Source organism: Panthera leo, chromosome C1 (genome assembly GCF_018350215.1).
Source record: "Panthera leo isolate Ple1 chromosome C1, P.leo_Ple1_pat1.1, whole genome shotgun sequence".
Classification (NCBI taxonomy): Eukaryota; Metazoa; Chordata; class Mammalia; order Carnivora; family Felidae; genus Panthera; species Panthera leo.
Window position 1 is genome coordinate 184,333,340 of NC_056686.1, and position 13,203 is coordinate 184,346,542.

Below are 13,203 nucleotides of genomic sequence, written 5' to 3' on the forward strand. Positions count from 1 at the left end.
TTCCCACACACATATTGCATTGGTCACTTCTCTCTTTTTCACTGCTGCCACCAAAAGCCAAGGCCACACTTCCCTATCTTCACTTCCATATATGAATGCAATAGACTTTATTTTGCCAACTTCCTCCCAGTTGCACATACTGCCCTTAACCTTCCCACCTACCTCCTCTCCTGCTATATACACTCACCCCCACACATAGTTTTAGATTAATTCTAAAAGAATTTATTTTTTTTTAAGTTTATTTATTTATTTTGAGAGAGAGAGAGAAAGTATGAGCTGGGGAGGGGCAGAGAGAAAGAGGGAGAGAGAATCCCAAGCAGGATCCATGCTCAGCATGGAGCCCAATGCAGGGCTCAATTCCACAACCCTGAGATCATGACCTGAGCTGATATCAAGAGTCAGACACTTAACCAACTGAGCCATCCAGGCTCCCCTAAAGAAATTTCTTTTTTAAACCACCATTTCCATCATATCACTCCCGATGATGGAGTGTTTTCACCAATTCTCAATATACCTCAACTGAACTTTCAGAGTTCCCCAAGGTAAGGTCGCAACCTTATTTTTCATCATTATAACACAAATGTTCCCTATAACCAGATCCTAAAAAAAGCTTTGCTTGTTTCCTACTGTTTGATGCTATCATTAACCCCACACCTAGCCATGCCCTACCATTTCTTTTTCACCAAATGTTAGCCATTCTGGACATCTCTTACATGACAGTATCATGATAAATGTACTGTCATTCTAGAGACACTGGACAACCACCCATAATTTTCTAAATATCCCTGCACTTTTGCACCTCTGCATCTATGCCCAAAAACTTGCAGTTGCCTAAAATATTCTTCCTTCTCTTTTTCTCCTTGCAAAATCCCACTGTCCTTAAGGTATAACTCATGGACTGCTTTTCAAATTACCTTCACCCACAACCTAACACTTATCAGGTAAAACTTATGGACCATTCTCTGCACTACCACTATATTCACTAGATAGAGGGCTACCTCCCCTGCTAGGTTGACAGCAATACAACCAGAGGTAGGAAACATATCTCATGTGTTTCTAGACATCTCTTGTTGTTTCTGGAACTGAAAATGGCCTGTCACAGAAGCACTCACTAAACATTTGTTTAATTAAAATTAGTCATTTAACTGTGACTGTAATTTTCTTACAGGGAGGGACTATGTAATGTTCCCCACTTAGAATCCTGCCAGGTACATAAAATGGATGCTCAAACTAATTTTATAGATGTAGGCCTTTGGAAACCAAGAACTGTATCTTCTACTTCTTTCAAGCAATAATTATATATGATAGATGGATGGATGGATAGATGAGGAAGGAAAGGAGGGAGCTAGAAAAAATATCATTTCACCTTTCCATCCTTTTTTAAGCATATGTTTAAAATGGCATTATAAATAATATAAGCAGAGGAATGCCTGGGTAGCTCAGTCGGTTAAGCATCCGACTTCAGCTCAGACCATGATCTCATGGTTCGTGAGTTGGAGCCCAGCCCCGAGTCAGGCTCTGTGCTGACAGCTCAGAGCCTGGAACCTGCTTCAGATCCTGTGTCTCCCTCTCTCTCTGCCCCTCCCCCACTCGCACGCATGCGCGAGCTCTCTCTCTCTCTCTCAAAAGTAAATAAACATTAAAAGAAATTTAAATAAATAATATAAGCAGATAGCAAATTTGTTTCTCTTAATCTACAAACCACATTGTTGACAAATGACTGTTTTACATTTTAACATTTATGAACATTTAAGAACAAAGCTAAAGCCAAAGAAGCAGCTACCAATACAGCTAGAATGAGCTTCTTAAGATCCAAGTAAGGAATTGGCCCACACCTGAGCTTGGGTAGGGTCCATGGCATTTCCCACCCGCCATTTTTTCACTTGTTGACACGACCAATAAACTTTTTTTTTTTTAATGTTCATTTATTTTTGGGAGAGAGAGAGAGCAAGTGGAGGAGGGGCAGAGAGAGGGAGACACAGAATCTGAAACAAGGCTCCAGGCTCTGTGCTGACAACTTGACGTGGGGCTCGAACTCACGAACTGTGAGACCATGACCTGAGCCGAAGTCAGACGCTTAACCTGACTGAGCCACGCAGGAGCCCCACAGCCAATAAACTTCTAATGGGGGAGCCAAACAGGCTAAAAGTGATTGATGAATGCACATCAATGATTATCAGAGTAAAAAAGCACAAGGTTCTTCCAAATGTTGGGAAACCAGTAAGTGGTTGGTTGTGGAAGTGATGTTTCTATTTCCATGAATATTCGTATAAAATTTATATAAGTTCCAGGATTTATATAAAAGTCAAGGATTTGATGTTGGCATTACTTTAAGCAAGATGCAGTACAGGCAGAGGAACAAACTTCCTTGCCGAACACCTTCATTTAGATCCAAAGCTGAAAGAAAATTTCTTTCATGACTCAGAAAAATTAGGTAGACAAAAGTAAGCTGCTTTTACCTCATCAGAGCTAAACAACAGCAGAGGCAGAAGTACCGGCAGTTGATTAAAGGCATTGTCCTGACCACCGATACCACCATGGCTAAGCTAGGGCTGCCTTACGGAACCAGGTCAGGGGACATTGATTTCTCTATTCAACTCTGAGGCACCACTTTGTAAATGACACAATCATTTCTGGGTACAAGAGGTGCTTTAAATGTGGTAACATTATATCATTTCAGCTATAATGATCATAATTACTTATTTCTTTTAATCACAACCCACTTAACCACTTTAGTACAGAGGACTAGTTCAAGGAGTTTAATTTTCATTCAACATCTAATCTTTGTGTTTACTGAAACCCTTCACGGGCTTTGTTTACTGTCTGCTTGCTGGCCTGGACGTTTGATCTTGCAAGACTAGATCAGACAGGGTCAGATAAAATACTGATTACTAGAATAAACCAGGCTTGGAAAAGTAACACTGGTTTTTAAAATCCTCATTTCTCCCAGCGTTTTAATATTTTGCAAAATAAGTTCAAATAAATAAAATTAAGACAACTAACAATCAGGGGGTTCTTGAGCAATGATTAAGAAAAGAAAAGTGATGAGGATAATTTTGCTTTCTGGCCAAAATATGGGGTTTGGTTAGATCCATTCATTCTAGTGGTATTATTTTATGACACAAATAATTTTACAATATCCACTAGTATTTGTGTGAACTTTCAACGACCCTTAATTCTTATGACACATTAAATAGTTGAGATTGACCTCAGCAAAGATGACACTTCATTTTGCTTTTGGTGTCAGACGAAAAACACTTTAGACATAACATTATTTTCTTCTAATTCATTAATTTTTAACTAGAACACATTTAAAATACATGAGTCCTTCTTTGTTAAGGCACTTTCTTATTCTTATAAGATCCCCTGAAGAGTGGATTGCTATAGGAGTGTGATTTCTGATGATACTGCATGTATAACTGCCACTTAGTTTCACAGAAATGATGAGGCAAGTTTACATCTAAATAGTTAACATAAAAGAATTAGGCTAAAAAAATAAGTGTTTCATTAAAATGTGTAAACTTGTGAAAGAAAAATCGAAGGGTTAAATTCCACATAATCCAAAGAATTCTTGAAAATAACTTTGTAAGCATGACATTTCCAGGTGCCTATGGATTATCCTTGTGTCCAACATTAAAACTCCTACACACTAAACAACTGCTAATATTGGTCTTTTCTTTCCCCCTGCTTTTATACAATAGGTACATTTTCTTTTCTTATACTTGCTTGTGAGCTCTTCACTATAAAATCTAGGCCAGAAGCAATTACAGTATGAGATGAACAGCAATAAAAAATGCCATCTAAACCAGCCTACTACCCTATCTACCCACTTAATTTTATTCAATTATCAAAATTCCCTGGGAAGCAGGTTCATAGTTCTAGACCTTAAAACCAGAGTATACAAACTCTCTCTCCCCATCCATCCTGAATTAACACTAATGTTAACTCAAATATGTCTGTGTCAACCATGATTGTCTTTGAAATTAAAGAAAAAAAGTAAACAGAATGTACTTTGTTGTGATCACTGGGGAAAATAAAGTTAACATGCTAAGCCAAACTAACTTAGGACTTTTTAAAGAAGAAGTGTAAATAGTTTAGCTATAATAACAACAAATTCAAAAAATGGACATTAAAATGTTTACTTCAAAATTCAGACAATTCCATTTGTATATAGTTTTTACATCTGTTTTTAATGATATCAAATTATTGATTGTTCATTTTTCTCATATTTATTTAAGCATTAACTATAGAATTTGCAATCTGATCCTTTTTTTTAATCCTTCCAGTGGACTTTTATTTTTGCCAGGTTTTAGTCATATTTACTTTGATCTTCCAGAGTATATAATTATTTTACTGTTTATTTATTTCTATGAGGAGGGAAAAAAAATTTGACTTAGGAGATCTATATGTGGCAATTTGTAACAGAATCACATAGCTTATGTCAGGAAATCATGGTTTTGATTAAGAAGCAACCATTTAGTTCCCACTGTTTTATTAAAACAGACATTAGCAGATAATAGGAAACATATTTAACAATGTAGCTGCATTTAGTTTGGGACATTAGTAAGTTAGCATGAGATTCTCTTCTACACATTATATCAGCCGGGATACATGTAAATTGGTAAGGTGGGGGTGGAAATGGGATGGGTAGGGGGGCAAGGAAGGCCATGGAACTCTTGACTTCCTGGGTTCTCAGGCAGAACCCTAAGGTAGAGTTCTGATGTTGCTACCACTAATTTCCAGATTTGAAACTCATTACTTCTTTTTCTCATTTTGAAAATGGATGGACACAAACAGAAATTTTACAAACAAAATCACTCCTTTCCCATGAGAAGTGGATTCTACTAGATAGAACTCCCACAGCAACATCTATTCATAGCACAAAGCTTCTATCAGATGAAATGTGCCTGTATAGGTCCAACACTTCCTTTTCACTGAGGGTCGAAAGTTAATAAAATGTACTTCTCTGGGTGTTTATTTTCTGTACACCATTATACCTGCCATGAATTCTTTGTTTTTCCTCCCACTCCCTTGGTTGATGAATCAACACCACTTGAACTGTTTTACGGCAGCTTGTGTTTACTTCACACATACCTTAACCTTCCCTTTTCTCCTCCTACTGACACACACACATGCACACACACACTTTTCAACAGCAATGACTGGCTCCATCTCCGAATAGCATGTGTGCACAGTGTCTGGCAGCCTCTTCAGGTGTGGATCCTTGACCTCCTGATTGAAATCAAGGTCTCAGGCTGCTTTTACGGCACTTAAGATTTAACTGTGCATTTACTATCTTGAAAAAAAAACAGAGCTTAAAGAATTGAATCTCTAAGGAAGAAAAAAAAGTAGAAGATATAAGTGTTAATGTGTATGTGTGTGAACAGAAACACATGCGTGCACGCGAGCACACACAGACAGACAGACACACACACACACACACACACACACACACACATGGATTCTGTAGTGGCAATTCTGAAAACACTAGAGTGAAGAGTTTCCAGTCTTTCTGAATCTGGAATTATACTCAAGCCTATTAAAAGAGGACGCTCTCTTCCTTTTCTCTTCTAACAGCAAGTAAATGGGATCTAACAAATGACCTTGAAGCTGCATGATTCTTTTGATGTTTAGCCAAAGAGGATATGTTCAAACACTTCAACAATCTTATTTTAAAAGAAAAACTTAGAGACAACGCTTAGAGAAAAGAAACCCTTCTGAACTACACAACCATGTCTTACAATGAGAAGGAGTTATTCATCTTATCCTGCATAAGAGTTAATATTAATAATATTCTAAAGCAAGTGCCCAAACTGGAATCTAAATGCTGCTAAGAATTTTAGAATTTGCGGAAGAGAAACGGATCTTAATTCAATTTTCAGTGTACTTAATTCCTCCTGGGTAGTTCAACATCTTGACTTTCCTGATAAAATGGGTATTTAGCATAAAATGCGCTCAGTCTTTTGTAATCATAAATGTTCTGTCAATGCTTGTAAAGTTCATTTCGTCAAAAGGTAACCTTGTAAACAAGCTCCCAAATATTCAAACACCAACAAGCATTACTTCGATACTGTCTCCCGAGAGGAAACCTGCAGGTAGTAAAACAAATAAACTCATCTTTTACTTTTACCTACCCACCATAAATTGTCATTTGAACCTCATATGGGGGCAGAGAACTGTCAGCAAGGCTATGAATACCTATAATAAAGTATGATGGATGATGTCATAATCATGCAAAATATAGACTGGAAGGACCCTTGAACATCAAGCAATTATGTTACCCAAAAATTCCCCAAATCCCCTCAGGGGCTCATAGCATTTCAACTTGAATAGCATTTGAATTGGGTGAGAACACCAGAATGTTTCCAACATTGACATATTTGCAAAGGCAAAATATCACTGATACATTTCAAGGGCTGGATGGTCTAAAGAACATGCCATTTATTATATAAGAGGCTGTATTTTCAGGACCAGACACAATTCCACATTTAATATATGACTGCTAGTACTTCTACTAGTAATTATCAGTATAGCATTATAGTATTATAGCTATTATTTAAGAGGCTTCCTTATGCCAGTATTAACTTATTTAGTCCTCACAGCTACTGAGCGATTTAAAGACTTTTATTGTTTCCAATTTTCAGATGAGGAGATTGAACCTTGGTGAAGTTAAATACGTAATTTGTGTAAACACACAAAAACATGCTAGCAAATGGAGGCTAGAGATTTGAACACAAGTCTGCTTTACTGCAGAGTCCCTTTGATTTAACCACGCTCTGGAATTGTCACCAAATAAGCATGTCAAAACTCCATTTCTAAGCAAAGATTTCCTGCTACCACAGCATCATTTCAATTTTTTAATTGGTACTGCAACTGTAAGTGCTGATTTAACCTACAATGACTGCTTTTAAATTTCCATTAATATATTAATGGAAATGATTTATTGATTGAGTTTTTTAAATAGACATGCCTATCTGAAATAAACCACTTCAAAATATTTCTAAAAATCTTGGTCTTCACAGATGTGTCTTGTAAAAACGATAAACTTCATATATTATGCTAAGAATTTTACTTTAGTTCTAATACCGTCTTTTGTTTTGTTTTGTTTTGTTTTGGAGACAGAGAGACAGAGTGCAAGCGGGGGAGGGGCAGAGAGAGAGGGAGACATAGAATCTGAAGCAGGCTCCAGGCTCTGAGCGGTCAGCATAGAGCCGGATGTGAAGCTCAAACCCACAAACTGTGAGATCACGACCCAACCAACTGAGCCACCCAGGTGTCCCATAATATCATCTTAGTTTTAAGGAAGCTAATTAGGATCTCCAGATGGGAATATTAAGAATCTTACCTTTATAAAAATCATATATAATTTTATAAACATTTATAGCTAAAATTAGCATAAACGCCAAAGAACCAACAACTCATTGACCTAAGAAATTAAAAACAAGCTCTCAAAACAAAAAAGTCAGTTTACCTTTAATCTTCTTGTACTTCTTATACCATCTCCCAAACTCCTGGCACTTGGTTGCTGACACGTTGGCATAATATGTGCTATTTACAATGGATGAAATCATACTCTGAAAAGGAAAAATATATATAATAGTTAATTTTTTTCATAAATGAGTACTCCTTTTGGGGGATAAGAAAGGGCAGATTATAGCCCACACCAAACTCTGTTGTCTTTTAAATCTGAAGTAGTCACCCTCATGCAAACTAAACTATTAAACATCAAATACGACGACCCAAATTTACTCTTTCTTTAACTTGTACGATGACAGTGCCTTCTCCAAAAAAAACCAAACTGGGGGCAATGTCAAAGATGGAGGAGGCAGGACATACAGATAAAACACAAGGGGAAAAAACAGTTGTGTTTTAGGAACCAGAGTGAAAGGTGAGATCAGATGCTCCAGCATCGGTAATTCAGATAATGTCTTTCAGATGTTTCTGTTCTGCTTCCAACGGCAACAAGCTCACACAGCCAAGAATCTGAGAACATCCGTGCTACACACTGCAGAACAACATTTAGGGAAATAAGTTAAATTAATATAATTTATAGAAACGTGTGATTAGCACTTGTGTGAAAATTCACCAAATGAAAAAATTAACAGTGCTTATTTTAGAGCAGGAGAAACTAAACATAACACTTGCACTGTATTTCAACCAAAAATGAATCAAAGCTAAAACTTTCTGAGTGTTTAAGTACATGATTCCTTCTTGCTCTTCATCCCCTGTCCCTCCTCAGGTCTACCCTTTAGCTGATTTGTAATTGGGATGAAAAGGAAAAGGAAGAGCACATAACCTAACCTACTGCTAAAAAATTAAATTATAATTGCACACCTTGAGTGAAATTTCCTACAGATATGTTTTCAGTCAATATGGCATGTTTGGACCAACATTTATGACAGATGTTAACTCACACCTGAATTGACTGTGATAATACAGACACAGATTTATACATAGATTTTTACTTCAGCAAATTCTGTCTAAAAGCAAATGGACATAAACTCAAGAGATCCAAATGACCTCTGTAAAGTTTTATATCTCGCCTTGAAATCCCATCTTTTTTCAAAAGATATGGGTGGAGCAGCTGAGCAAAATCTCAAAACTTCTAATGATATTTTTACAAAGTAATCGAGATAAAAAAGATAACGATAAATTGAGGCAATAGTAAGTTATTTACCAAGAGGTTCAAACATCAGCAGACAGTACTGCATAGACTCCCATTTAAAAGTTGTGTCGGTGAGCCCACAGAGTCCTTCTTTTTCAATCACTGTCCAGTACTGGTGGGGGAGGGGAGTCCTAATTCAATTTATAGAAACCTCTTTGGCCTTTTCTACATAGCAGATGGCTAACCTCTCCCAGTTGCTGATCTCTAAATAACAATTCTGTTCTCTAAGTGGAGATAGTTAGGAAAACCATTTTTATCTGAGGATCTGAACACAGCCCTGGAAACACAAAGAGCCAGTATCACCTGAGTGTATCACAGAACTACCAGAGCCTTACCTACCGCCTTAGAGGATCAGTGGAATCCTAATCTTCCTGAGGCAGGGTTCTGCTCTGTGTGTTATTAACAAAGAAGTAAAGACGTCTCTTGGCTAGCTGGGCTAGTTTCCTCTCTGGGCCGAGTTTTTCTCTTTGTCTGTGAAACCCTTGAGGACAGTGACTGTGTCTGTTTCATTCCCCGCCTCCCCCCCCCCCCCATGTCTAACACAGTTCTGATGTGGGACATCTGAGTCCCTGAAATAGAACAGATGAAAAGGGACAGAGATGAAAATTTAAAATGCCAAACTGAAATGTCATAATAATGAAAATTTTAACATGAAAGCAGCCTAATAATAGATGCACTAGCCACACTGGTGTATAGGAATAATTGCAAATGTACTTGTCATCTTTGTATGTTGTTTATATGAATGTTATCTTCTAGAAAGGCATAGGATATATGGCCGTGATAGGAAACTGAGCTAAATCTTCTATTGCAAAGTGGTCTGGAAAGCAGACTAAAATGCAAAGTGTCTCAGTTACTACCTGGAGCTGTACCTCAACTTCCTAGCCCATAAGACTAGGCCACAAACCCACATCAGTGTGGCCCCAGAGAATCCACATTTCCCTCAGTCTTTAGCCTATTTTGTCCTTGCTCCAGATGCATTTCATTGACACTGCACAAGGCCAGAGTCAATCTATGTCGCAAGGAAGTTAATATCTGGGCTATCATGGTCTCCATCACCAGATTCTATGCTAGAGTCAGGTTCACACAATTCATTTAAAAAAGGAGAAGTTGGCTACCCAGAGCCTCAATCAGATTTATTCTTTTCCCCAGATTACCATAAATGAGTTTCCATCTCTACAGACCACATGGGGGAAAAATAGATTTAAAATATGAGTTGAGCAAAGGAATCAAGTAGCAAATAAAGAAAGTTTCCTAGATAATGAGAATCTTTAGTCACTCAAAGGTCTCTCTGAGTTTGTGGCACATTTTATTCATATTAATTCCCTGCAGGTCTTTACATTTAGTTGACACTCAAGCTAGTTCCACTGATAAGAATTTTTGTAATTCATCTTCAGTGAGACTTCAAAACAGAAGAGGTACATCTGGGGGATATTTTAGACAAAAGGTCATGTTACTTCTTATTATTCCATTTTCAAACATGGATATTCTCTAACCCTAAATTAGACTACTACATTCTCACAGTCAGTTTGAACAATTGGGCCTCACTAGAATATTCTGGATACATATTAAGGTCATCTTAGTGTCAATTTGTTTGTAAAAGATCAAAATTTACTTCATTATACACAAACTGAAAGGAGCTAACACAGACCCAGCACATACTTTTACTCTACTCGGAATATGTTTTCCAGAGGTCCTAGGGCAGAGAATCTGCATTTACCACATTTCATCCATTCTACAGTCACATTTTTAAAATACTTCAGTGTCACTGAAATTGGGATGCATCTTACAATCAACAGCATCTTAGACCTGATGAGATACAGTTGCTGCAAAAATGGGATGAGTAATGATTAAAATCTCCCCTACTTTCCACTCTGCCAAAAAAATCTAATTTCCATTTACTGCTTTTTAAAAATATGTATATAGGTTTGTATTTTATATTGCTCTTTTATGTTTTCCAATAATTCTAGAGCAACCACACAATTGGACTTTTAGGATCCCCACTTTTTTTTTTTTTTTTTAACATACGAACAAAGATTTGAGTGGGCTTTTTCAACCAGGAATGTAACCACCTCCTGAGCACACAGGTTTTATAAAGCGATGCTGATACAAATGACCAGAAAGAGATGCGTATTATTCTTTTTAATACTTAAAGTGATTATGTTTTACTGAGGCTTACATTAAAATGACCTTGCATTTACTGAGCAAGCTTCACTTGGCAAGGTGGTGGGCTGTGGGAAGGAGACGGGAGAGCACACATACACTGGGCAATCAGGCAGCCCCTTCAGGTCCTCGGTCACAGCCATAAACACTCCATGAATGGTAATTGTAGACCAAGCCATGCTATGAAAAATATTATGTGTTAAAATAAATAGAAGGTTTAAAATGCCTTCCCAACTACAGAAACTTTTGGAAAATTTCAGGCTCCTTTGTAATTAATCATGAAATCTTAAATATGAAGATTTTAAGTGAAGAATAAAATGTAAGTTTCCTCATTTGCAGTCACTCCTACACATAGTTTGCCAGTTATATTTGAAAGTTATTTAAAAAAAAATAAAATAAGGTATTTGAGGAATTAAAATATACCAGAATCAGTCACTTTAAAGTTTACTAGCCAATTTGAATTTCCAACACACCAAACTGCAAGAGAATGTTATACTGTTTTAAACAGATATTGTTTAAACAATAAAATATATTGCTTTAATACTTATTATAGTTAGATTGCCTTGTCTAAAAAGAAATTTTCTTTTAGCCTCCTGAGACAAACTTTAAACTCACTTCTTTGTTTTTGACTAGCTCGGAGAATAGATGTCACCTCTGATATAGTTCCATTTTCTAAACTGAGGGCCAAGAAGCTCAGAATGAAGAAGCATCTTGCTCAAAGTAAAACGGCAATGGAAAACACCATAAAAAGACACTACCACCAGGCCACATTATTCTAGGAGTCTCCGAAAAGAGAAGTTAATTAATGAAAGAAAGGAAATATTCACCACCACCTCCATCAGCTAGTACAAACTCAGTAGCAGATACTACAAACAGACTAAGAAACAAGGTGACAAAAACAAAGCATAAAGCTGTGACCACAGATTCCTTAGAGGGGCTAATTACGGAGTTTAGAATCAGATAAAACTAAAGAACCTAAAACCGATTTAGGGGCACTTGGGTGGCTCAGTTAGTTAAAGGTCTGACTCCAGCTCGAGTCATGATCTCATGGTTCATGAGTTTGAGCCCCGTATCAGGCTCTGTGCTGACAGCTCAGAGACTGGAGCCTGTTTCAGATTCTGTCTCTTGCTCTCTCTCTCTCCCTCTCTCTCTCAAAAATAAGTAAACATTAAAAAGAATTTTTTTAATAAAAAATAAAATAAATCTTAATAGGAGGGGCACCTGGGTGGCTCAGTTGGTTAAGTATCTGATTCTTGGTCATGATCTCACAGTTTGTGAGTCCGTGCCCCGCATCAGTCTCTGTGCTGATAGCATGGAGGCTGCTTGGGATGCTCTCTTTCTTTCCCTCTCTCTCTGCCCCTCCCATGCACATGCGCGCGTGCTCTCTCTCTAAGATGAAATTAAAAAACTTAGAAAAAAAACTTAATAGGAAAAGCAAAACATTAAACACAGGTTAAAATGATTTGTACAACACACTTGGAAAGACAGAGACCTGACCACCCCCTTTTCCTCCCCAAGAAAAGAAAGGTAAAATAATTGTATATCCTTTACCACATTCTCCTTGGCTTAGTGAGATTTATTTGTTTGAATAGCAGTGTTATACTAAGAGCAGCTAAGCTGCAGACACATAATACACTTGCTATAAAAAAGAACATCTTAAAACCAAAGTGAATGGTTACACGTCTGTCAGTAGGAGTGCCCTGTCTTAGCAAGAGGAGCACCCGAGTGGGGGGAGCGAGGCTGCATCTCATAGCTTCCCTTTCCTTGTCTACACAGCAGAGAGCATGATGCAGGCAATGAATAATATATGCGTTCTTTGCTCATTTTCAGCTTTTTTATTCTGCTTTGCGGTATGCTAAATTACATATTAAACATGAGATTATAATGATACTTCAATCAAGTACACTAAAGCGAAAAAACTGATTTGGAGGAATTACTTTGTCATGAAAAATTCAGTTAATGTTATCTGGCAGCCTTTTGCTCTCCCTTTCTATCGCCGCTTCTGAGCTATACTATCAGAACTGAAAACTTTGCCATTCTAGTTGAAGGAAACACTTCCCCTGGGCTTTGGAGTAGGACAGGACTACCTCTGAGAGCTCCTCCCCTGAGGCGCGGCTGAGTGGCTTGCTTATCTGCTAGTGGCCCCCTCGAAGGTGAAAGAGGGATGTTGCTACCTGCCTCAGAGGGCTGGAAGGATTCAGAGAGATGATCCGAGTAAAAGGCCTAGCACAATAGACAGACTCAATGAGTGTCTGCTCTCTCCTCTCCATGCAATCATTTCATACATTGAAGGCAATCACCCAGTGAGGGATTCTTTTCAAGCTGTCACTTGTAAGCCTCCATCAACAAGAGTCATGAGGTTGGGCCTAGAACTAAAA

At 37.6% G+C, this 13,203-nt stretch overlaps 1 protein-coding gene across 4 annotated transcripts in view; it reads right to left on the bottom strand.

The window, feature by feature from the left end:
• The window catches only part of SATB2 (SATB homeobox 2), a 218,708-nt gene that overhangs the window by 122,531 nt on the left and 82,974 nt on the right, over positions 1-13,203 (bottom strand). For all 4 annotated transcript variants that reach the window (XR_006205634.1, XM_042949625.1, XM_042949623.1 and 1 more), the window contains exon 6: positions 7,472-7,574. Coding sequence is in view for 3 of the 4 variants with exons in the window: in XM_042949625.1 (XP_042805559.1) it covers positions 7,472-7,574 (103 nt within the window). In the remaining variant the exon portion in view is untranslated. The remainder of the gene's footprint in view (positions 1-7,471; positions 7,575-13,203) is intronic.